Consider the following 26,498-nt stretch of genomic DNA (forward strand, 5'->3'; position numbering starts at 1 on the left):
TTCTATTTTAAAACCAGAGAATTGAAAGGAATTCGCCCACAAATTCAAAATCATTGTATCACGGAAAAACCCAATGATTAAAAAAAGCACTCAATGTACAAATGATTATGACACAGACAGTTGTCAAACATCGAAAGCATGTATGCATCCACTAACTTGCAAACAGGTCAGGGATGTAGAATAGTGTCGCCGGTCAAAAAAAACCTGCCCACACCGAAAAGTAATGTCCAAAGAGGTAGCGTAGAGAAATTTCTAATTTGTGGGTTGGTTTCTTTGTCATGTACAGTACGTACAAATTTTGAAGTTTTGTTTCTATTCACTTCATTTTGCGGCAGGGTTATAAGTTTTCGAGATTGTAATCTGGTAGCTGCGGTGATATTTTTTGTAATGCCAAAGTCCAATTGCATTCTGCTATTTGAGTACCTTTTCACTCTGCCGTGTGCACTAACAGGAAATATTAATCGAGCCTATCGTGGGTTCGACCAAACCAACAATGGGGCGGCAGGGTAGTTAGGGGCGGGGACAAACTACTACACGAAAAATTCTGAAATCTACGGGTCTTCCATATAATAGGCCGACACCTTAACCGCTCGGACTTACGGCCTCTGTCGTTGAATACACAATGTAATTCTTGAACTGTGTTCTTGGAATACCAATGGGGGATACGTTAAGCAATTCCCGCTGTAGCTTGCATTAATATGGCCCCACTACACGATAATCTATTGTTAAATCAAAACAAAATTCTACCAGTATTTTATTGATGACCGGAATTTTATATGGAAAGTACTAATTTGGTTTTACAATGGCTACAGCGGAAAATTCCTCGGTAATTTTGAACTACTTCCCCTTGTGGAAATCGCTTTAGTGTGTTTCGAAGTATTGTATTCTATCCTTAAACATGTACTGTATTTAAGGATAGGAAAATTGCTCGTTGTCCGCCGAATATATACTGTATGCCCCGTCTGTGGGCGCACAACAGGACGGGTTCGACGTGACAGAACACCCGCGAAAAATTCGATGGGTTCGTTACTCGTACAGATTAGATTCCTTCTGATACGCTGACTCAAGGCTGGCTGTGCATGCGATTACCAATAGATGGCGTTAAAAATGTCACTCTTCTATGGGGAAAAAACCTTTTTCACTAGCAATAATTGTGGCAATAGTCTGTTAGAAGCGCCGCGAAGTTGTCTTTTGCACGTTCTTGCAAAACTTGACACTCGGCAACTCAGAATTTAGACAGTGCTATTTATCGAGTGTTGAACTCTCACTACTTGCCGAAGTGGCGCCGGTAAGACCTCGTATTGCAGCGGTAATATTAGTTCTAAGTAACAAATAAATCTAGCGTGTTAAAAGATATAGGAAAGTTCTAACAGACCGAAAATAATAGAAGACAATAATTGTATAAGAACTGTTAAATATGTACAGGAACAAATGTCTTAATTTCATCCCGTCTTCAAATATTCGTGAGGGCCAACCATTAGTTAAACGAGAATGACGTCATCGTTATTCTTATTTCGTTAGACTTTTCGAACGATTCGTTTATAACTAAATGGCTGTTTCTAAAATCGAAGATATGTTGCTAGTGCAGCCTTATCTGAAATATTTTTCTTAGATCGCTTCGGGTGGACAATTATTTCAATCATTTCACCTTTTAATTCACAATATAAACACGAGTAGATTTAGAAACATCGATATCGTCGGGCGCCATTTTCTTAACGAAGTAAACTAACTCTTTCCTTCGTGATTTCGTTAGAGTTTCGTTCGAAACGTCATCACCGCAGAGCATGCGCACTGAGCGAGACGACTACTATTCGAACGATTCGTTACTAACGCGTTTGACTTTACGAACTTACCCAAAGTAATCATATTTGACAGTTTTTGAGTTTTACAAATCGTACAATGCATGTTCTGCAGAATTTTTTAAAGCGACAAGTTTCGGAGCATATTATCTATTCGATAAGGTGAGTGTTTGATTAGTTACGTCTATTTCGTTACGCGAATCTTCCATTTTCACTCTAGAAATACCGATTACAATCGACCGCCAATAAACTGTAACTTTAAACTATTGGTTATATTTTATACTGTCCCGACTGCACAATACGGGAAAGTATTGTAATCGTGTTTAATCCGTTTAATAGAGAGGTTGCGGTCGACGTTTCCAGCCCAAACGTAAACGTCGGACGTTGACGCCACCATCGAGCAATTCTAGAAGGTTGATAATAGCGTTCGCTACGTCTAGCAGGACGAGTAGAAGTTGGGCTTAAACTACTACATTTTTTTGTGTTTTGGGTTAAAATTATGACGTATTTTATTAAAATAATGATTATTTAAGCATTTATGAATAATACTGTAAAGAAACAGACTATTTTAATCCAGAAATTATTTAATTATTCAATTTTTTTGCAAGTGATGTGAAGTGCCTATAGAATTTACATATATTTGTGGGCTGTACTATAGATTACTCCTTATTTAGAAAACTAAAATGGCGTAGAATGCATTGTGAAAGGCAAGAAATCGTTAATATGATAACTTTCTTATTTTTGGTCACCGGTCCAAACGTAGGTATCGTTGAACTCGTCTCGGTCTCCTGAGTTCAAATATATACTGTCACGAAATTCCATAGGGAGTAATTTGGTTTTTTTTAACTCTTTCCGCCCTGTGGGCACTAAGAGGGCCTCTTTTTGCTAGCCATTATGGGTTCGGCCAGGCCCACAATGGGGCGACCGGGTGGTGAGGGACGGGGCCCGACATATCCGGTCGGACCACCCCCGAAAAATTCCTGGGGATTTTTCGACCCGTCGGGATTCGAACCCGGGTCCCCCAGAGCGGTAGGCTGCCACCTTGACCGCTCGGCCAAGATGGCGGCGTTTCCGGTTGCGACTGCCGACGCTCCCGACGGCGACTGGTGGAAGCGAGATGCGATCACGTGACTACCTCGGAAAGCTTAGCGCTGGCGACTGTAGAGGGCGTTTTTAGAAATCTGGCAATTTTTGTATGCAAATCGCTTCGTTCGTCGTCGATTTTTTCCTTGCGGTAAAATTGTGCAAATTTTCGTTTCCTTTCGCATGGTCGTGGTGTATGCAAGACTTTTTTTTTTGTTCTTTAGAATTTTCCTATTGTTGTTTTTACGGTACGTGCCTCTATTTTTCCTTTCGTATCGAGGTTTATTCCTGATATTTTGCATTTTGTTTGTTTCGTTTTTTCGAAATTTAGAAAGTAAGAAAGAAAAAAAAAGAGGAGATTAATAACAATGTCGACCGAAGTGATATGTTTTCGGAAGAATTCTGGACTAGGTGTGATTCGCTAATGTTCTTCGAATTGCTTGGAAGCGAATTTAACGATTTGGGGATGGACGAGAGAATTCCGTCCGACGTGAAATTGGCCGTAAAACTAGGTTTGCAACTTGTCGAGGCCGTTTATACCGTTTGTTCCCGTGCGTCTAAGGTGGTGTACCGTGCCGACAGGAACTCCGTGGCGATGAGATGCGCCTATTGTGTAAAAAGAACTCCTCCGCTTTCGAAGGTACCTTTTTGGGGTAAGTGCGGACGCATTTCTTGGGGCAAAGTGTTTTCCTTCATATGGCACTTGCTGTGCTTGGAATGCACGCTAAAGAACGCGGCCTTTGCGTGCTCTATCAGTAGTCACACGTCTGTCGATTGGGCGGCAAACTACTTCCGTCTAGTAATGATGATAGCCGTGGAGAATGTTTCGTCGTTTAAAATAGGAGGACCCGGCAGAACCGTGGAAATCGACGAGACCGTGATAGCCAGACGTAAATACGAAAAGGGTCGCAAACTGAAGGGCACCAGATGGGTAGTCGGCGGAGTGTGTGTCGCGAGGATAACCACGCATGCTTTGTTTGAAAGGTCAACGACAGGAGCGAGGAGACGTTGAATTGGATAATTTCGAAATTCGTCAAATCTGGAAGCCGGTTTTTACCGACGAGTGGAGAGGTTATAATAATCACATAGACGACCTAGAAGATGTAGAAATAGTTCACAAGACGGTGAATTATTCGAAAAATTTCGTGGACCCTCAAACCGGCGTAGTACACACTCGGAAGATAGAAAGGCTCTGTTTTTTAAGACTCCCCATAAAGCATTTGCCCAAACATTACACCGAGGATTTGTCGGATTCTTATCTGTACATGTTCATGTACAAGAAGTTGTTTAAATGGCACCAACTAAGGCCCGGAAAACGATTCGAACTGTTTGCGAAACATTTAAGTTACATATATCCGGGATCGGGTAATATCCCTGTATGGAAGGAACCACCGTCTGTGCCCGCCGCCCCAGAACCCCGAAAGAAAAAGGAGGAAACGGCAACGAAGGGTAAGAAAAATACAAGTGGGAATGTAAAACGGACGAAGAAAAGAAAAAAAGAATCGTCCCAAGCCGAATTGAAAACCGGTCACCACGTCGTCATTGCCAAGAAAAAAGAAACAAAAATGACAGCCTTCGGAAACGTGAGTAAATTTTTTTTCGAAAACTTAGTATTAGTAGTAGTACTAGTTTTTACATACAACATACATTTTTTTAGTTAGGCGTCGGCGCTTTTCCGAGGTAGTCACGTGATCGCGTCTCGCTTCCAACAGTCGTCGTCGGGAGCGTCGGCAGTCGCAACCGGAAACGCCGCCATCTTGGAATACCTCTGTGCAAATTAACCAGTAATTTATATAATCCTATTTATGTTCATAATTCTGTAGTAGTAGATTTGTTCTTCCACGGCATCTTCTACCATCAACAGCGTAATACGTTTGTAAATTTTCTAAAAATAATTTCCCGAGCTGCTTTCGGATTTACATAAGCCACTACTTCCCTCAACAAAAGTATGATGTCCTATCGTACGGTAGGAGACACGACGCTAATTAAAAATAATTATTTAGTGTTATTAAACATCCTATAAATACTTTAAAATAGTTTGTTTATTTACCTTCGCTGGTAACATTCGTCGTTGTTAAACGTGTTCCGCCTTTTTTCAACAATATCCCATGAGTCAGTGCGCGACGTGACGGTGTGGCGCAACGTGTTTTACTTGGAGTTCAAACGTATACTTCTGCTTGCCGTACAAGTTTAACGTTTGAACTTCAGCCGCAATATCTCGGGATGGGATAAAGATTAAGGGTACTTGCGAATCCTTGTCCCAGATGTTGGTGGCCAGGGCGGTGCCACCATCCGGTACAAGGATTGACAAGAACCAGCAGATTAAGAAATTAGGCTCTGTAACTTGTGTATAAGGGCATGGATGCTATTAAATTTTGGAATACGGAACTCGAGGAGATAGAGGGAGTGACGTGTCATATCTCGAATGGGCGGATTTATCGTAAATGTTAATAACGAGTAAAATTTTTATCGTTTTTAAAAACTCGGCTGTAGCCAAAAATTAGGCCATTTTTGCCCGGTTAAAAAATTGATAATCGTATGTCGTAACAGATGGCGCCACACACAATTTTAACTTCCAGCTAGTTCCTTCTTTTAAATGGAGATTTCTTTCGTATTTAAGTTTAGAGGAGTAATTTTGTCGAATTTTTTGTTTTTGCTATCGCTTAAATTTATATTCTAGTATAATTGAAAATTATCGGACTTCTTTTTTGGTCTCCTTTTGACTCCTGCTCGAGCGGCACAAGAGTCGAGCAAGAACCCTTGCCAATTTTTGTTTTCATTTTCAAGCAATAGCAATACACGCTTCGGTCAGCACAGAGCACAATACATTTATCTTCGTAGATAGTTTCTGTGAGAGTCCGCAGATGACGCCAACCGAGTGCAAATTAAACTTATGCGTGGAATTACGCAACGAAGCTTCCCGGCTTTACCAGAAAAGTTTGCCACACGCTCTTTTATCAGACTCCATTCGCCAAAAGTTGTTGATCCGGGCTTCGTCCCCCTATTTAAGGAAATTTCCTAGGACAAAATCTGAATCTACTGGAATATGCTTATAAAAATAAAATTGCGTGGAAACAAATGAATGTTATTCAAAATTACAAAAGCTCAAATTTATGCTAATTGAAACTTTTTATAACGATTTTACTAAACGGCGATTCAGTAACACGATGATGATAATTTCATCTATGTTTATATCCAAATATATTTTAAGTCATCGTTTCGTTACATTATTGTTTATAACATCAAAGTTGAGGCAATTTCCTCTACATTGCTGAAATTGTGTTAATTTCTGCTTTTTATTATTATTTTTACAATTTTATTTCCATAATTTTGTGAAGATATGTAATTATATATATATGTAATATTTAGTAATTTATTTCCAGGTTGGTGCAATAAATTAAATTGACATTTCAAATCTATTCTTTTAAAACAAGTTCTCGACCCGGATGGGGGACACCCTATCCTTCCCTGCCTTACCATACTATCCGCCACGAGAGTACAGAACTGCGGCTTCCATGCATTTTGCAAAGCCTACCTTTCGGCTCCCACTGAACTCTTGCTTGCCCACCTCTGGTTTATAACATCAAAGTTGAGGCAATTTCTTCTACAGCGATTTTGCTAAATTGTATGATAATAGGCCTACAGTAATGCCGTCCTTATAAGAGGAAAAAATGCCGGTAAATCACAATTATTTATTCATGTATAATTATAATTTAGCATAGGTATACTTAAATTAGCTTTTGGAACCGATTTAAACGTAATATATCGAAAATATTTGATTAAATATTAGTCACTGCTAGTTTTAAATTAGTTTCGATTTCAGTTTGTTAGCCGGTTCTTGTTTTAATTTTTACTAAATTCATGGCGGGAAAAACTATTACATAAGTTATAAAAAATAGCGTTTGAGTTTTTGCTGCATGCTTTCTTAAGCTAGGAAATTGATATATTTATTCATATTTTATGCGAGGCGGTTCGCAAGAAAATATTAATGCGGCCCGAGGGCCGCGAGTTGCAACATCCATCTTATAGTATGGAAGCACTTCGATCCAAACGAAAGAGTTAACGTACGTATAGGACAGTTCCGACAGAATTTTAACTTGGAATTTCGAACTAACCCTATTCCTCAACGCATAAATCTCTATCCCCAGGCGGGACAAAAGGAGTTACGAGTTAACGGGAGTTCGAATTAACGAGGATTTCCTGTAGTAATAAACACCAGTGGCGTGCCATCATTGGATGCAGTGGAAGCGCCGCTTCCCTTGTATTTTCTAAAATATAAATTTTCATATTTTATCGTACTTTGAATTAATTAAAATTAATATTTTATTATAATTGCATTATGTATTTTATTACAAATTTCTATACTACTGTACTGTACATGTGAAAAAAACAATAAGATTACTATTGTATATTCGAATATCATTAGCGGAATGGAAGCGCTGTATTGTCGAAAACCGGGTCAGCTTCCAAGCAGCCAGATTATAGGCATTGGCACATGCGCTTTACAGAGCACCAACCTCACACGGTTTAGCTGGTGGAAGCTACACACGTATAACGCTTCCAATGTTTCTATCCAGGACCGGTTCTGGGCTGTTAGCTGCCTGCCTGCTAGATATTCGGCCGCCCTCACCCGATTATGTGAATCATGAGTAGACTAGATTTATAACTTACCAGTAAACTCCTATAGGTTTACTGGTATGTTTTTATGTAGCGCTGTATAGTTGACAAGTGTTTAAAAAAATCCATTAAAATATTTGATATATTTATTCTGCTCTCCCATCTTATATTATTTATGGATTTTAATGTTAAACCAGTGATATTACGATTTAGTATGTCTCATCTATAAGAGAATGCAGAAAAATCGTGTACAATTCTTGTGTAATGTTAAAAAGTTAACTATTACTTTGGCAGCGTCATTTACAACCAAATTTAATAAATAAAGCCGGATGCACACATGCGGCGCGGCAAGGAAAAGCGGCAGAATGACGTCACTTTTTCTCGCCGCAGAGGTCTATTTCGTGCCGCTTTTCTCATGCCGCGAAAGTTGGTCGAATTCTATCTTTCGCGGCGGCCGCCGCCAAGACGCGTTTCTATCAGCCAATAACATTTCGTCTGGCAGTCACGTGAGAAAATACAATCACGTGGTGTTTTAATGGCGGAAAGTTCGACGTGGTTAACCGAGATAACTAACATCAGAATAAAGAGGAAAGAATAATAAATTTAACACAAATTCTACACAGATACAGTAATCATATATTATTTAATTCAAAGAACAAAACAACCGAATCTTACTCGAAATAGTATTCTTTATCGAGAGATCTTAATCGAAGAATAAGCCTATTTTGTACATCAGTTCTTTATCGATCCAACAAAATATCTCGGCAAGATTCTTGCCAATACGATATCTCTAATCCAAAATATTCATTCGAATCTTCGACGAAATCTTCTAGCTAAATAAAACGAGCCGTACAAAACAAAATTTGTAAACACGTGGATAGCGGAGTGTCGATATCGTTCGCCATCTTGAATACTGAACGCATGCGCCGAAATGTAAACGGATTGCCGCTTGTGTGGTCGTGCTGCCGCGCGGCGAAGACGCGTTTGCGTCACCGCTTTTCCTTGCCGCGCCGCATGTGTGCATCCGGCTTAAAGACGTACAAGGTACAAAAAGCTTTAGAATTTATTTTCCTTAAATTTACGGTTTATATATCCGTTGTCATAAAAATTTGTCTTTCCACTGATGACGCCAAAAAACGGTTAATTTAGAGAAAAATTTATTAGTTTAAAAAACATAGGTAAAACTCATTTGTACTCGGACGCCCATTGTTTATATCAAACTGCCAGGCAGAAACCATAAATCGCGGAAGGAAGTCGTCCTATGATCGGTGGAAGATCGAATTCGTCTTCGAATTTCACCTTTCTCGCGCTCCAGGTAGGAGTCTCGTTACGCTTAGTAACGAGGGACTAGACCAGTGGTTCCCAACCTTTTGTAGGATGCGGAACACTTTTGTGAGCAATTTTCTTTAGCGGAACACTTACTTAAGTTAATATGAAATACATAAGCTTGTCATCAGTTATTTTATTAGAATTGAGCAGTTATAATTCAAAATCTCTACTCATATTATTAACGCCAATTCTAAGACAGGAAAAAATATACCTAAATAACTTTAATGGGAAACTTGTGCCTGATGTTTTTTACATATTTCATTCAGTTTTTATCATTGCCTTTATCTTATTCGAAACAGTAATACACTTCATCAGTACGAGTCGTACATATATATTTAAGTTTATGAAAATTTTATTGATATTCGGCGGCTCGAATACGATTGTACTTACACTTTCCGATTTGCGACTAAATCTGCGGAACACTTGGGAGATGCTTGCGGAACACCGTTGGGAACCACTGGACTAGACACTCGGAAGCGTGACTAAGGGAGAACAACCAATCAAAATGGACGAAAGAAAGAACGGAGATTGGTATAATCCCCAACCGAGGACACCTCACACTCGGTTAACGTTCCGAATAACCAAAACGCCGTGTATTAAGGCGCAAAAAAAGAGCAGTTTCTCATCTATTTTGCCAACCTGTAACCCTGCCACTTCGGACTTAGACCGTGTCGCCGACGCCAACAGACGAAGTCTCCCCACCTGTCTTTTGGATTTGTCAACGCCACTGTCCCGGGGCCACCTTCGATAGACGATCAAAGACCTCATCGACGCCCAGAACGTCCGAACAGCTGATTGTCCTAAAGCATACTATTTTGTATATAGTGTAAGTTTATTTTATGTTAAAATAAACGGTTTTTGTTACGTCTTTGTTTTTCTCTGCTACCACTCGCATACGAATGGACCCTAGACCATCACTGACAAGCAATTAATTGATTACCCCTGGAAGTCGGCTTCTTACAAAAACACAGCTTACCTATCATCAAATGTCATAGCACGTTGCTGGTACATTAAGGTCGGGTTCGAATTCGAATACCATCCAGCCCTCCCACATAAGTTTTGGTTAGCAGTTCGGATCGAAGCATGGTTTTTTATTTTCCACTCACGCTGCTCGGTTCCATTGTGGATCTAAACTACCTGTAAAGAACATAAATATTTTCCCATGCATACACATAATATACGTAATTAATTTCTTAGAACAAACTAAATTGTCTCGTATCGTTTTAATCAGTTATAAAAAATTCATAATGAAATTAATGCAGAAAACTTCTAATCCAAAAAGTCGTTTACAAGAGATTTTAAAACAAGTCATTAATTTTTCATAAATGCGCTTTAAAATATTTAGATGGATCGATTCTCCGTGCGACGTAACATTCGAACTTCCAAAAATCTTGAGTCTGTAAACATAAAAAATTACATTAAATAACTTATAACTCTATTATGATGCTTGCAACACGGAGAAATTTATAATTTATGTAAAGAAGTAAATAATTATTTTTAGTTTTTCTTTTGTGTAAGATGTTTTGCGTAAGATTCTGGGAAGATGTTTTGCCGAAAAAGATTCGATTGAAATAAATAGAAGACAGGAAATATTAGATTCGTCCAAAAGACCCGCTGCGGCACCAATTTCTATGTCATTTCCGAAAACTTTAATGTTTACAAATGTATCAAACAGTTAGAAAAACCAGCTGCACAAGAAAATCGAACGAATATTGTCAGAAAGACATTGTCCATATTATTTTTTAAACTGATTCTTGCCCCGGACGTACCGGACATAGGTGTGCAGTGTGCAACCTCATAGTATTTGGTTGGAACTTTTTTGAAGGGACAAGACTGATGTATGACACCGATTGTGATCTAATCACTTTGAAGCCGGTATAATCACGTAAATATAATGAAAATAAAAATTATATTTACTTGTAGAAATCGTGAAAGTCCCTCTCTAGATTATTCCACAATTCCGGCCGTTGCTTTCTCCAGACAATAATTTTCATTTTCTTTCGTTAGAACCTTTAAGAAATGTAATTACGTTCATTTGTATTATTTATGTATATCTTAGTATATTACTGCATTATACATCGTTAACACTTACAGTATTTAAATATTCTCCATATTGCATATAACAGATAAAGAATTTTTTGTACATTTCATCTGACTAATATTAAAAAAGAAAAAAACAAATATAAAAATTTAATAAATTAAAAAAATATATATAGCCTTTTAAAAATCTTTACAGTATCGAGGCCACTAGGATTAAGTGCGCACTCGTTTTCTAAATAATCGAAGACGGAAGAGAAACCAAGGCATTTCAGAAAATCACCTACCTACAAGTAAATGTTAAAAATCATTATTATAATTAAATTTAGAAATAATTTTATATGATTTAATGAGAGACAACTCACAACATCTCTGCTTTCGTCACTCAAGAAATCGTCCAGGCAATCAGTGAACTGGGACAACTGATCTCTAGATAATGCTGGAGTATTCACATTTTAAAGATTAAGTTATTCAATAATTTATTGAATTAACTTAAAGTTCTATAAATGCTATTTCTTATCGTTCACGCCATAATAAACCTAGAACTGATCCCTAGAACGGCTTGCAACGTCGTTAGGGGTGCTAAATTAAAGTGACTCGTTACTGCATAAGCAGTTAATTCTTACCTCGAAAATCTTACGCAACGAAACGTGCATAATATAATACGTTAAATTATATAGATTAAGGTACATACTTCCAATTTTTCCAGAAAAGTGGAAAAAGACGATCGGTAGTAAACATAAATAAGAGAAATAAAAATAATTGGAAAGAGCTTCGGTCTTATTTCGAATGTGGATCCACGTATTTTCCTTCCCTTTAAGCTTTTTGTTCCTCTACGACAATTCTTTTAGTTCACCTCGCTTAAATATTTAGGACTTACCATACGCTAATAATGAGGCTTTTAAATTGCAATGTTATTAATTATTTTATTAACAAAAATAATTCCAACAATTTCATAGTATTGCGGGAATCATCAGTACTGCGAGAATAAAGTACCGAGGAATCGTTAATTTTATTATAGGTTCGTATTCTTCGTGTCTAATGACGTCGTGCTAATATTTTCATTGCCTTCAATCTCTGACACAATATATCTGTTCTGTTTATATTATACTTAGAAATATCATAGAAATTCAATTTACTTTTAACAAATAATTCTAAGTTACAGGAGACAATATTTTATGTCGATTAAGGGTCTATGTTTAATGGGTTTTTTATGTTTTAGCCCACCGTGTAAAATTAGGATCTGGTTCAGAAAAGTTATAATAAATGTTGATGAATATAAAATTTTTTCTATTACTTTACCTTAATTTTTAACTTTTGTAACGGGTTATTAGTTTTTTCGTGCGCTATTATTATTCAACCTCTCGTCTACTATCGAATTATATTTTCAATCTTCATCGCTATTATTTAGTTTTATCAGCTTTAATTAATTTTAATTGATTATCATTCGAGAACTTATTTGCTCGTTTCGTACTACAGTCAAACCTGTTTTTATGCGGGGGATAGGGACCGCATTAAAAAAAACGCATAAAAAAAATCTCACGAAACTTCACGAATGGCTGTAAATAATAGTTTTCGCAACACAATTTAAAAATATTTTTTTATGCGGTCAACAGGGACCGCATAAAAAAAGTCTCACATAGAAAATAACTCAAAACCGTACGAAATAGAATTTATTGACAACAGATGTCAGCACTTGACTGCATCGTCTGGTCTATCGTCTGTTTTACATATTTTTGTCCAGGTGGTGTTTTGTTGACTTAAAAAAATAAATTATTTCATTTTTCGCATATATCATGCAATAATATTACTATAATAAGTGCATTTATGCTATAATAAGTTTATTTAGCTATAATAAGTCAACGTAAGACATGACGAATCGCACGAGACTAGTCGCCAACTATACCGCACAAATTAAAAATTCGCATTAAAAAAAATCGCACAAATAAAAATCGCACATAAAAAGAGCGCATAAAAACAGGTTTGACTGTATTTTTATATTTTAATTTTATTTCGTCTATTTAATTTGCTTTTTAATGTTATATTTTGAAGTTTTATTCTATTTATCTTTAAACAATTCAAAATACTGATTATTGATGTGTGGCATGTCCTAAATATTTAAGCAAAATAGATAAGTTTATAAACTAAAAATCTTCTCATTGACTTAAACCTAAACTTGGGGAGAATCTTTTACCCCCGTTATCTTCCCGTTCCAGGTGGAAGTTTTAATTTCGGCTTTTCGCCATTTTATTACTATTATCAATGTGCAAAATTTCGCTCAAATCGATCGAGTCGTTACTTCGCAAACGTGTTTCGGCGATTTGAAAATTTGAGTCGTTGCCTTCGATAATAATTCTTTACTCGTTCCGGTTCAGTTTAATGAAAGTAGAAAAAAGAATGACGAATGCTCTCTTCTCTTATAATTCTATACATGTATCTAACCCCAATTATTATTTTTAAAATATTTTACAAGACGTCCAACCATTTTTATAAAATCACGAATGATTTGTAAGTAAGGTGTTCAATAAATTACGTGTTTTCAGTCGGTCTTGCTTGTCGACCGTCAGCGGTAGGAATTAAATTCGCATTTAATTTCTATCGACGTGGGGATCCGAAAAATCGAAAATTCCAAGAAAATTTCAGGGATGGTCAAGCTTTCTCCTCACCACCCATTATACTTCTGCATGAGTATGACTACGCAAACATGTCCTGTCAATACTCCCAGGGAGGAAAGAGAAAAAGCTAGAAAAGTGTATATTATACTTACCGCAAATTTCATCAGAGGAATGAGCCAAAGTGCAACTAACATACACCAAAAAAATGGATATTGCAATTTTCCTCATGATTTTTCGACGTAATAACACAGAAAAACTATTTTAGTAATTTGAAACGAATTCAAAGCGATGAAAACCCGGCTCTTTACAGGAAAAAAAAAGTAAAGCGATTAAATATATACGAGTATATTAAAGCCGATAACGAGTAGAGGAAGTTTATATCTTAATAATAACGTTTCCTTTTCCCCTCGTAGTTTATAGTTAAATCTGTCGTTTTATACGAATTTTAATTGTAATCTATAATTTTGTTTTATAAACTTATTTATTAATAAAATAGTTATTAACTGTGACGTGTAGTAAGAAGTAATCGATAGTAAGACAGGAGAAAAAGTTGTCATTTAAAATAATGTAGAAAAAAATTAACAACAACAAACATTTCAAAATAGGTAAATAGTACTTTAATTCGACTGTTGGCGTAGAGTTTTGTTCTGTGAGTTGTGGAAATTTTTGATTTTTCTAATACATTTGTCATCGTCTTTCGACTGTACCATTTCGTGTTAAGCTTAAGTTTAAAATTCTAGAGCTTTCTAGACCCAGTAGTTTTTCTCTGCGTGCCGGATGAAGAAAAATGATAAGAAAATAAGCTTTTTTGCAGATCTTAGCACTTTTCGATTGCTTGTGTTTCGGCAACCGCTTTATACAAAATCTTGAAATTTTGCACACTAACAATTCGAACGAGACGAGATATTGAAAGTTACTATAGCTATTCAGGGACGGAGAAATCGACCCCTCGAAAGTCGGAAACTTCGATTCCTTGTATATGTAGTCATAGTCAGTGTCATTTTTACTCCCCTTGATATAAGACCAGTGGCGTGCCGTCATTGGAAGCGCCGCTTCCATCTTCCAATGATATTCCCTTGTAGTTTCTAAAATATAAATTTGCATATTTTAACGTACTTTGAATTAATTAAAATTAATATTTTATTATAACTGCATTATGTATCTTATTACAAACTTACATGTGAAAAAAAACGATAAGATTGCTACTGTATATTCGAATATCAGTGGGCTGAATTTGCAATAATTGTGTTTAATTTGAGCTTTCTAGACCCAGTAGTTTTTCTAGCAATAATTGTGGCGATATCTGTTAGAAGTGCCGCGAAGTCGTCTTTTGCACGTTGTTGCAAAACTTGACACTCGGCAACTCAGCATTTAGACAGTGCTATTTATCGAGTGTTGAACTCTCTCTACTTGCCGACGTGGCGCCGGTAAGACCTCGTATTGCGGTGGTAATATATATATATATATATGAGTTATAATATATATATAAGACTTTTTTTGTATTATTTGTAACTAATTCTTTCCGCCCTGTGGGCACTAAGAGGGCCTCTTATAGCAAGCCCATTATGGGTTCGGCCAGGCCCACAATGGGGCGGCCGGGTGATGAGGGACGGGGACCGACATATACGGACGGACCACCTCCCGAAAAATTCCTGGGGATTTTTCGACCCGTCCGATTCGATCCCGGGTCTTCCAGGGCGGCAGGCTGCTAACCTTGACCGCTCGGCCATCCGGCCTCAATCGGTGGTAATATTAGTTCTAAGAAATCTAGTGTGTTAAAAGATATAGGAAAGTTCTAACAGACCGAAAATAATAGAAGACAATAATTGTATGAGAACTGTTAAATATGTACAGGAACAAATATCTTAATTTCATCCCGTCTTCAAATATTCGTGAGGGCCAACCAAAGTAATCATATTTGACAGCCAAATTGAGTTTTAACAAATCGTACAATGCATGTTCTGCAGAATTTTTTTAAAGCGACAAGTTTCGGAGCATATCTATTCGATAAGGCGAGTGTTTAATTAGTTGCGTCTATTTCGTTACGCGAATCTTCCATTTTCACTCTAGAAATACCGATTACAATCGACCGCCAGTAAACTGTAACTTTAAACTATTGGTTATATTTTATACTTTCCCGACTGCACAATACGGGAAAGTATTGTAATCGTGTTTAATTCGTTTAATAGAGAGGTTGCGGCCGACGTTTTCAGCCCAAAACGTGAACGTCGGACGTTGAGCGCCGCCATCTGGCAATTCTAGAAGATTGATAATGGCGTTCGCTACGTCTAGCAGGACAAGTAGAAGTTGGGCTTAAACTACTTCATTTTTTGTGTTTGTTTTAATAAAATAAATAATTAGGGTAAAAATTATGACGTAAGCATTTATGAATAATACTGTGAAGAAACAGACGATTTTAATTCAGAAATTATTTAATTATTCAATTTTTTTGCAAGTGATGTGAAGTGCCTATAGAATTTACATATATTTGTGGGCTATACTATAGATTACTCTCCATTTAGAAAACTCCCATTTTAAAATACTAAAATAACGTAATATGCATTGTGAAAGGCAAGAAATCATTAATATGATAACTCTTATTTTTGGTCTCCGGTCGAAACGTAGGTATCGTTGAACTCGTCTCGGTCTCCTGAATTCAAATATATACTGTCCCGAAATTCCATAAAGAGTAATTTATATATTCCTTATTTGTGTTCATAATAGCTTATCATAATTCTGTAGGAGTAGATTTGTTCTTTCGCAGCATCATCTACCATTAACAGCGTAATACGTTTGTAAATTTTCTAAAAATAATTTTCCGAGCTGCTTTCGGATTTACATAAGCCACTACTTCCCTCAACAAAAGTATGAGGTAGTCCTATCGTACCGTAGAAGACACGACGCTAATTTAATTATTTAGTGTTAAACATTCTATAAATACTTTAAAATAGTTTTTATTTACCTTCGCTGGTAACATTCGTAGTTGTTAAACGTGTTCCACCATTTTTCAACAATATCCCATGTGTAAGTGCGCGACGTGTTTTACTTGGAGTTCAAATGTGTACTTTTGCTTGCCGTACAAGTTTAACGTTTGAACTTCGGCAGCAATATCTCGGGATGGGGTAAAGATTAAAGGTACTTGCGAATCCTTGTCCCAGATGTTGGTGGCCAGGGTGGTGCCACCATCCGGAACAAGGATTGACAAGAACCAGCAGATTAAGAAAAGAAATTAGGCTCTGTAACTTGTGTAGGGTATGGGATATTAAATTTTGGAATACGGAACTCGAGGGGAGAGAGGGAGTGACGTGTCATATCTCAAATGGACGGATTTATCGTAAATGTTAATAACGAGTAAAATTTTTATTGTTTTTAAAAACTCGGCTGTAGCCACAAAATTAGGCCTTTTTTGCCCGGTTAAAAAATTGATGATAATCGTATATCGTAACAGATGGCGCCACACACAATTTTAACTTTCAGCTATCTCATATTGTTTCTTTTAAATGGAGATTTCTTTCGTATTTAGGTTTAAAGGAGGAATGTTTTTGTTTTTGCTATTGCTTAAATTTATATTCTAGTATAATTGAAAATTATTGGACTTCTTTTTTGGTCTCCTTTGACTCCCGCTCGAACGGCACAAGAGTCGAGCAAGAACCCTTACAATTTTTTTTTTCATTTTCAAGCAATAGCAATACACGCTTCGGTCAGCACAGAGCACAATACATTTATCTTCGTAGATAGTTTCTGTGAGAGTCCGCAGATGACGCCAACCGAGTGCAAACTAAACTTCCAAGTAGGAAGAATAGTTTTTGTTTTGTCAAACCGAGATTGTAGAAATATTTAAAGAATACATTTTATTTATAATATTTGCAGTAACAATTAATGATCAGGGCGAGTTGAGTAACTTTCCGGGCTTCACCAGAAAAGTTTGCCACACGTTCTTTTATCGGACTCCATCGCCAAAAGTTGTTCATCCGGGCTTCGTCCCCCTATTTAAGGAAATTTCCTAGGACAAAATCTGAATCTACTGGAATATGCTTATAAAAATAAAATTGCGTGGAAACAAATGAATGTTATTCAAAATTACAAAAGCTCAAATTTATGCTAATTGAAACTTTTTATAACGATTTTACTAAACGGCGATTCAGTAACACGATGATGATAATTTCATCTATGTTTATATCCAAATATATTTTAAGTCATCGTTTCGTTACATTATTGTTTATAACATCAAAGTTGAGGCAATTTCCTCTACAGCGATTTTGCTAAATTGTATATGATAATAGGCTACAGTAATGCCGTCCTTATAAGAGGAAAAAATGCCGGTGAATCACAATTATTTATTCATGTATAATTATAATTTAGCATAGGTATACTTAAATTAGCTTTTGGAACCGATTTAAACGTAATATATCGAAAATATTTGATTAAATATTAGTCACTGCTAGTTTTAAATTAGTTTCGATTTCAGTTTGTTAGCCGGCTTCTTGTTTTAATTTTTACTAAATTCATGGCGGGAAAAACTATTACATACATAAGTTGTAAAAATAACATTTGAATTTTTGCTGCATGCTTTCTTAAGCTGGGAAATTCATATATTTATTCATATTTTATGCGAGGCGGCCGCGGGTTGCCCATCCGATCTTATAGTATGGAAACACTTCGATCCAAAATTTGAGAGTTAACGTACGCATAGGACAGTTCGACAGAATTTTTACTTGGAATTTCGAACTATCCCAATTCCTCAACGCATAAAATTCTCTATATTCCCCGGCGGGACAAAAAGTAGTTACGAGTAATCGGTAATTTCGAATTATCCGAGTTCGAATTAACGAGAATTTCCTGTAGTAATAAACACTCGAACTCGTACCTAAACCACATTACTACAGATATTTCATTTTAGCGCCATTGTTTGTTCGCCTCAGAATTAAACAGTGGCGCTAAATCGAGGTTTGACCGTCAAGACACAATTACGTACGAATTAACAATATTTCTATTTTAAATCGCTGTTAATGTAAATTAATACTAATTTCCAAAATAGGTATTTAAATTTTTTCATTGACTTTTGGTGGTTAATGTAACCCTTGGTGCCAAGATGGCAGCTCGTCTCTGATCTAGCAAAGAAACAGTGGAACGCACGTTCTAACCTATTTAATAATTTGGTTGCTAATAATTATGGTAATTTATTAGAATAGGTTAGTTTGGGTTAGAACGTGCGTCCCGGCCGGATGGCCAAGCGGTCAAGGTGGCAGCCACCGCTCTGGAGGACCCGGGATCGAATCCGAACGGGTCGAAAATCCCCAGGAATTTTTCGGGGGGTGGTCCGTTCGGATATGTCGGGGCCCGTCCCTCACCACCCGGTCGCCCCATTGTGGGCCTGGCCGAACCCATAATGGGCCTTCTAAAAAAGAGGCCCTCTTAGTGCCCACAGGGCGGAAAGAGTTAAAAAAAAAAAAACGTGCGTCCCACTGTTTCTTTGCTGACGATCTTCGCACCAAGGGTTATATTAACCGACTTTTGTAAAAATATGATTTAGTAAATAATTCATAAATGGGTTACTTACAACGTGATCGCATTCCTTACATCGTGTAATAAATTATCCTTTCTCCAAATTCCCAAAATTGAATACGCCACGTAAAACACATTGTTGTTCATTTTGGGTGTACTATAGATTACTCCCTATGGAATTTCAGGACTTTGATTATATATTTGAACTCAGGGGACCGAGCCGAGTTCAACGGTACCCTACTTTTGGACCGGAGACGAAAAATAAAAAAGTCGTCACACTTTTTAAGTTACCATACTTTTTTAATGCTCTCACGAAGACGGCACCATAGTTGCTAGTACTGCCATCTTGCGGTAAAGTCTGCAAACCGTGACGTCGGACTATGGTCATCTCCCAGAGCGTTAAACACGCGATACGAGAGCGGAGAGAGCGACGCGACTTCCGATCATCGCGCGATCGCCATTTCGGTTAATGTTACTTATGGCAGCGAACAGTGGCGGCCCGACTGACCTCTCGTATGGGCGCCACCACACGCCGCCATGTGCTAAACTTAGTGATCGATTCACAGTTCTTGAACAAAGTAAAAAAGGGGGGAAACGTCTACTAAAGGCAATTTTAACGGCAAGCGACGGGACTCCCGATCGCGATAGCGAGGCCGACTTTAGCGGAGAGCGACGCGACTCCCTATCATCGCGCGATCGCCGGAAAAAAGTATGATAACTTTTTTATTTTTCGTCTCCGGTCCAAAAGTAGAGTATCTTGAACTCGTCTCGGTCCCCTGAGTTCAGATATATACCCAAACACACGAAATTCCATAGGGAGTAATCTACAGTATACCCTTCATTTTAACCAAGAAACATTACAGCAACGAAAACGTTTACAATAAAACATGACGTCACCAACAAAAATTAAGTGTTGCCACTGTTGCTGTTGGCTGACTCTGGAGACCGGGTTATAAATACAAACTATAGGAAGCACATTTTAAAAGACAACGCTTATAGAAAATACCCGTGGTGCACGAAAGTATACAACGCATCACTTCGGGTTGCAAGCTTTGGATAGACTACAGTGGTACTAACGACTAATTTACAATGCTTCGAAACTATCTGTAAATTTGACAAAAATTCGCTTCGGAGTTCGAACCGGGCACGCAGTGAAAAAATCCGCTCGAAGAATAAATGCAATCTGTTGTGATCTGAAGTCGTCTCTCGCTCTGACTCGAGTTTCATTTTCGCGGTATTTGGTTATAAAACTCTCATTAGCAATAATGTGTTGTTTCACAACTGTTATAATTAAATAACCACAGCTGTTAAAAAATATGCAAAAAGTTTCTGTTCAACCAATGTAACCTTTACTTATTAAAGTCTAAAGCCCTGGTCACAGTATGCGATTTCCAGCCGCGCAGGCGACCACAACTGCAACAAGCGCGAGTCGCGCGCGTCTTCTCGTGGTCACACATTGTTCGTTGACGTTGCAACTCGGAACACGTGACCCTATAATAAACCAATAAAATTACAGTAGCTTGTTTTTGTCTACTTTCGTGTGTTCGCCGACATTTTACGTTCTACTTTAGCTAAAATTCCATAAATACTCTGCTTTTCTTATTAAAATAGCAAGCAGTTCTTTTTCTGGAATGAATAAAAGAAAAAAGGCGATAATTTTGTTACAGCTGGCGAGAATATACGAAGAGAAAAATAAGAGAAAACATTCATGCTGGGTTAAAACTTGGCGAAATGAAAATAAACGGACTAAACAATCTGGCTTTCACCAGCTGATGAATGAATTAAGGCTTTCGGAGGCCGAAGCTTATAGGGGATATATCCGTATGAATACCAATACTTATATATAATTTAGGCGAAACGTTTCGTAGTTTGACATATCAATTTATAGTGGGCCATAATTCGATATCAGTCATTATCCCAGAGGTTTTGGATGCTATTTATCAATCTTATAAAAGTGAATATTTGAGGGTTGAAGTGGTTTAGAAAAAAGCTTGAATGATTTAATTCATTTATAATCGATATATTTTTTCTTTTATATCAGCATTTATTTTATTCAATTGTATATTATTAAATGTAATCAAACTTTTTAAAATAAATCTAACAATAACTTTTATAAATTCAGATTTGATTTATATCAAATATAGCATTTAAATGTACTGAAACTCAGTTAATACAAATGTTATAATCAAGATATGTTGACAAATATACAACACAAAGTATGACGTGGCACAAAAACGTTTTCTGATTGGATGCGCATTTGCAACCGTCGCGAGTAGAACAAACTTCTTGTTTCTAGCTGTGGTTGCAGTCCCGCCGGTTTTCGAGGGGGGATTACTAGTTAATGAAAACAGCCGTCGCGGTTGCAGTCGCCCGCGCGGCTGGAAATCGCATAGTGTGACCAGGGCTTACGAGGAAGGTTGTAATATCGACGATTGAAATGAAAAAGAACTTATAGCGAAGCGTGCCGAAGTCGACGGGGTGCGACCAATTTACATTTTATTATATACTATTTACGTATATACTGATTAATACTATTTATTAGTATTTTAATTTATTGGGGTATTTAATTGTTATTTTCCCTTAAATTATATGTAATTCACTATTTAAGTTTATCAAAATGCATATTATTTAGGGTCTGGAAATGGATTAATTCACTTTCCGTTATTTCTGATGAGAAAAACTGATTCGGACTTCGAACAGTCTCCTGGGAATATTAAATTCGAAGTTACGAGGTACCAATGTACTTATGTTTGCTATTTTGACTATGTCGATATGAGACATCAAAGGCTTGCACGAAAACATGCTACTACACACGGAAGAACCATACTACAAATACATATCTCACACGGTCATAGAAAACAACGCACACAAAACGTTTACTACGACCCAGCCGTAATCATAGAAAAACAATTCGTTGACAAAAACAAAATCGCTATATATCAGACATATCTGCCAAACACCAATAATACAAAATACATACTCTAAAAAATTGGTAAATATTCAGAACTCGCCTTTGAAATGAAGCGTCTGTGGAGCACGAATAGGGTGCTTATTGTGCTAATAATCCTTTCTTGCATGGGCATCATACCGCATACAAGAAAGTATCGCCAAACATTAGAGCTTCAAAACAATACGTGCATTATACTACACACGTCACACAGCCAGGAAATTGGAAGGCCAAACAGTTAAAGTGACAGTCTACTGATGCCCGATGGGTCGAAAACCTGCAGGAATTTTCAGGAATGGACTGTTCCTCACCACCCTGTCACATTACTGTGGGCTTGCTAAAGGATTCACTTAACAGAGTTTTAAAAATAGTCAGGAAATTCTTAAAGTAGACGAAATGTGTTTTTCCTATAGTGTCTTGACTTTGGTCTGACATTTTTTTTTTTTCCAACTCTTTCCGCCCTGTGGGCACTAAGAGGGCCTCTTTTAGTAGGCCCATTATGGGTTCGGCCAGGCCCACAATGGGGCGACCGGGTGGTGAGGGACGGGGCCCGACATATCCGAACGGACCACCCTCCGAAAAATTCCTGGGGATTATTCGACTCGTTCGGATCGATCCCGGGTCCCCCAGAGCGGTAGGCTGCCACCTTGACCGCTCGGCCATCCGGCCGCTTTGGTCTGACATAACACTAGGCACTATATGAGATACAGGCCACTAACACCATAATTATGTAGTACTTTGATACGAATTCAACATATCGTATATCATCATTATACATGGTGAAAAATTGTAAAAAAAAAAACTTCAAAATAAGCTAACATAAATTATACAAGGTAAGCCAGTGGAATCATGCTCGACATTCTAAACGCCATTGTCAAACTTCTAGACTTACGGGAAAGCGGCGCCGAACGTCCGACGTACACGTTTTCGCTTTTAAAACTTCGGCCTCAACCTCGCTATAATTTCTTATAAAAGACTTCTAGAAAAAAATTGTGATGAAAGATTTCCAAAGACGTCTATTAATACCCAATTAGCTGATATCACTACAAAAACATTAGTTATGAATTAATTAGAGAGGTTGCAGCCGTCAGAAACGTGAACGTCGGACGTTCGAACGCCGCCATCTGGCAATTCTAGAAGATTGATAACTGTGTTTGTTGTCTAGGCGAACTTTTTACTCACCATGCTAAACTTCATTTTTTTTGTGGTGTTTGGGGTTAAAATTATGTCGTATTTTATTAAAATAATGATTATTTAAGCATTTGTGAATAATAATGCAAAGAAACAAATAATTTCTGGATTAAAATCGTCTAACTATTCAATTTTTTTGCAAGCGATGTGAAGTGCCTATAGAATTTACATATATTTATCTTCATAATAGCTTATCATAATTCTGTAAGAGTAGGTTTGTTCTTTCGCAGCATCTTCTACCATCAACAGCGTAATACGTTCGTAAATTTTCTAAAAATAATTTCCCGAGCTGCTTTCCGATTTACCTAAGCCATTACTTCCCTCAACGAAAGTACGAGGTAGTCCTATCGTAGGGTAGGAGACACGACGCTAATTAAAAATATTTAGTGTTATTAAATATCCTATAAATACTTTAAAATAGTTTGATTTGTTTATTTACCTTCGCTAGTAACATTCGTCGTTGTTAAAGGTGTTTCGCCATTTTTTTAACAATATCCCATGAGTCAGTGCATGACGTGACAGTGTGGAGAAACGTGTTTTACTTGGAGTTCAAACGTCAAACGTGTACTTCTGCTTGCCGTACAAGTTTAATGTTTGAACTTCGGCCACAACCTCTCTATTAAAAGATTGTCTTGTCTTTTAATTTTTGTTATTGACCTCAATAAATAAGGGAAGTATTGGAATCGTGCCACATACGATCGGCCCTCCTTGGTCCCCAGACTTACAGCCAATTGAAAAGCTGTGAACCAATTCAAACGTGCCTTAAATGATTTTTATAACCCAGCTAGCAGTAGTCACAAACAATGGGATAATAAGTAAAGACAGCTGTCTGAAAGAAGGATAAAGGTGGCTACACACATCATTAATTGATGATTTGAACATTTTTTTTAACCTACTAAAATAAGGAACAAAGTTGTTTGTGGTTCATATGCCAAACAATAACTTTTCTGTCATCATTTCTTAATATTGTGGAGTTTTTGAGAAGGTATAGATTGTTGTAACTAAATTTCTTAAACATTTCTATTACGTTAAGCATAAAAATTTATAAGTCAAAGCTTGTCCCTCACTAAGAGCAAAAATATGTTTAGTTTTGACCAGTGTAGTTGTTCACTTTTTCTCTGTGGTAGAAAAAGTAGGGCAAGTCAAATGCATTATAAGCTTTATGGAAAAAGTCGGCATTTTATTGTCCTTTGTAAAAAAGAGCCTTGTCATATTTTAATTTGAAATTTTTTAAGTTTTTTTATAAATTTTGTAAATGTTTACTAGAGTATTAAAATTCCTTTAAGTCACTGAATAACTGCAATGCAAATAGAATTTCCAACAGCGGGACAAGATACTAGGTGTAGGTACTTTAATTCATTCGTTCATCTGTGCCAATAAGTATTGCATCCCAGAAATCTGCTTATTCTGATATCTCTCAAAGTTCTTGGGAACAACTTTAGTGAGCAAATAATTCTCAATTCTTGCATTTGAATCCAAATCTGTCTTTAGTTAGAAATGCATTAATTTTGATTAAGCCTAATATTAAAATTTTAATATAATAAAATTACTGTGAAACAAACCTGCCAAAATGAAAATAATTCAATACCTCATAATTCTGGTACACATGGGTTTTACTGTACAATATAATTTCGAAATTATACTTTGTGAGAATAACTTTCAAAACATATATTTCTATTATTCAAGTAATTATTCAAAACTATATGAATAGCCAACCAGAAGGCAAGGAAGTTAAGGTGTTGGCCTACTGCCGTGGGAGATATGAGACCAAATCTGGGTGATAAAAACAACAGGAATTTTTTGGGGATGGGTCTGCCACGGATATGTCAGACTCATCCCCACAAGCATAGCCAGGAAGGGGCATGGGTGGACACGGCCTCCCCCAGTTAACCTGATGCCCCTCCCAGAAAATTACAGCCTCTACTAGGCCCCTCCCATAACAAAATCCTGGCTATGCCAATGCCCATCCCTCACCACAGGGCTGCCCCATTTTGGGCCTAGCTAAACCCAGTAGTGGGTTTGAAAAAAAAAATCATCATAGCTCAGAATATATGAAATTAATTGTTATATTCTGTACAGAGATATTTTGTATTCTTACTGTAAAAATGAATGTGGCAAGCTTCATTGTTTTATACTTTTAATTTATTAAGTATCTCTCTGATATATTTATTTTAAGTTTTTAAATCAATGCCTTTACGTTCAGAAATTAAACAAACATGATGCTGAATATAAACAATAGTTTATTTTAAATATCTACATTATTGTATTAATATATAACGTGAACAAACTGCAACTAATTAATTGAAGTTAAATGGAATAGAATCTATGTCTGCAGGAATGAAAGTTTCACTTAAAAATTAGTATTTCAGTGAAATTAAACTACAGATAAGATTTTCATTTAAAAATTAAGTTTACCCTGAATATTAATGTTCCTGTACAATAGTGTGATCTTTTAATTTAAAATTGTACAATGTATATACATATAATGTTTGTACATCTATTGATTCAACTTGCCATTGCAGAAGAAAATAATGAAGTGTAGAACTCGGGTTCTGATAATTTTAAGTGATATTTGCTTACAATGTCTTGTATTTTTTGTCTTCGACGAACGTGGGGAGGGGGACAGCTATAAATAAATTTTAGTTTTACAGATGGTCAAAGAGTTTTACCACTATTAGTATTAAAAACCTACTTACTTCTCCGAATCTAATCGTTTTCTGCGGCACAAGTTCAAGGCTGTCTGCCTTACTAAAGTTCCCAGAGTACGTCTGCTCACTACCATACCGTCAACCAATGGAAGAGCAAGTGTCATACTTATAAAAAAAAAAGTTTTTGGTAACTTGCTACATAATATTAATTTACTGTATAGAAAGCTCTAAAATTACTAACCGACCAACTGGACCTTGCATTTTAATGTGAAATAAACCACTCTGCAGTGCATGAATGAAAATAACATAAGAATCTTTCTCAGGACAGCGAGGTGTAAAAGCATTGGATTCTAATCCAGTTGTTGTGTATGGAAGCAAATCGGCTTAAAAAATATAATTATCAAGTATACAATTAGTGTATAAAACGATAGTTTTACATAAGATCAACATTTAATACTTACAAAGAGGAAAAGAAAGATAGTCATCCAAACTCTCTAGCCAAACAACAATAACCTTAGCTTCACAACCAATTGAGGTGCTTTGCTGACGTCCAAATTTGCGACCAGAACTTCTTCCACTCTGAAGATGAATATCTGGACATTCCAAATTAAGAGAGAGAGCCCTTGGTTTGGAAATATCTGACAAATGAGAGGGATCGGTGCCTTCGTCTAACGATGTCATTCGCCTATCATTTTCTTTGGGTGATGTATCTGGTCTGACTGGAACT

The 26,498-nt window shown here is 36.9% G+C and overlaps 2 protein-coding genes across 2 annotated transcripts in view; both read right to left on the reverse strand.

Annotated features, from left to right (window-relative positions):
- Nucleotides 1-10,036: 10,036 nt before the first annotated feature.
- On the reverse strand, nt 10,037-13,788 carry LOC136983668 (uncharacterized). Its single transcript, XM_067280476.1, has 6 exons — nt 13,633-13,788; nt 11,231-11,304; nt 11,063-11,152; nt 10,921-10,983; nt 10,746-10,838; nt 10,037-10,225 (listed from the first exon to the last, which is right to left on the reverse strand). The coding sequence occupies exons 1-5, from the start codon at nt 13,706-13,708 to the stop codon at nt 10,776-10,778; spliced, it is 366 nt and encodes a 121-aa protein (XP_067136577.1). The 5' UTR covers nt 13,709-13,788; the 3' UTR covers nt 10,037-10,225; nt 10,746-10,775.
- An 11,555-nt stretch (nt 13,789-25,343) lies between these two features.
- Nucleotides 25,344-26,498, reverse strand: part of LOC136983666 (ral GTPase-activating protein subunit beta) — a 50,065-nt gene continuing 48,910 nt past the window's right edge. Inside the window, exons 25-28 of the mRNA XM_067280474.1 lie at nt 26,233-26,496; nt 26,013-26,154; nt 25,820-25,936; nt 25,344-25,749 (exon numbers count right to left, since the gene is read on the reverse strand). Of these exons, the coding sequence (XP_067136575.1) occupies nt 25,629-25,749; nt 25,820-25,936; nt 26,013-26,154; nt 26,233-26,496 (644 nt within the window). The 3' untranslated portion in view covers nt 25,344-25,628. The remainder of the gene's footprint in view (nt 25,750-25,819; nt 25,937-26,012; nt 26,155-26,232; nt 26,497-26,498) is intronic.

This window comes from Centruroides vittatus, unplaced genomic scaffold (genome assembly GCF_030686945.1).
Source record: "Centruroides vittatus isolate TY-2023 unplaced genomic scaffold, ASM3068694v2 contig_884, whole genome shotgun sequence".
Lineage (NCBI taxonomy): Eukaryota > Metazoa > Arthropoda > Arachnida > Scorpiones > Buthidae > Centruroides > Centruroides vittatus.

Excerpts from the sequence above, each read along its gene's own strand:
- LOC136983668 (XM_067280476.1), bottom strand. The coding sequence starts at position 13,708 with ATGAGGAAAATTGCAATATCCATTTTTTTGGTGTATGTTAGTTGCACT. Across the intron at positions 11,305-13,632 it reads TTCCTCTGATGAAATTTGCG|CATTATCTAGAGATCAGTTG; the intron begins GTAAGTATAATA and ends TGAATACTCCAG. Across the intron at positions 10,839-10,920 it reads ATGGAGAATATTTAAATACT|GTTCTAACGAAAGAAAATGA; the intron begins GTAAGTGTTAAC and ends CATTTCTTAAAG.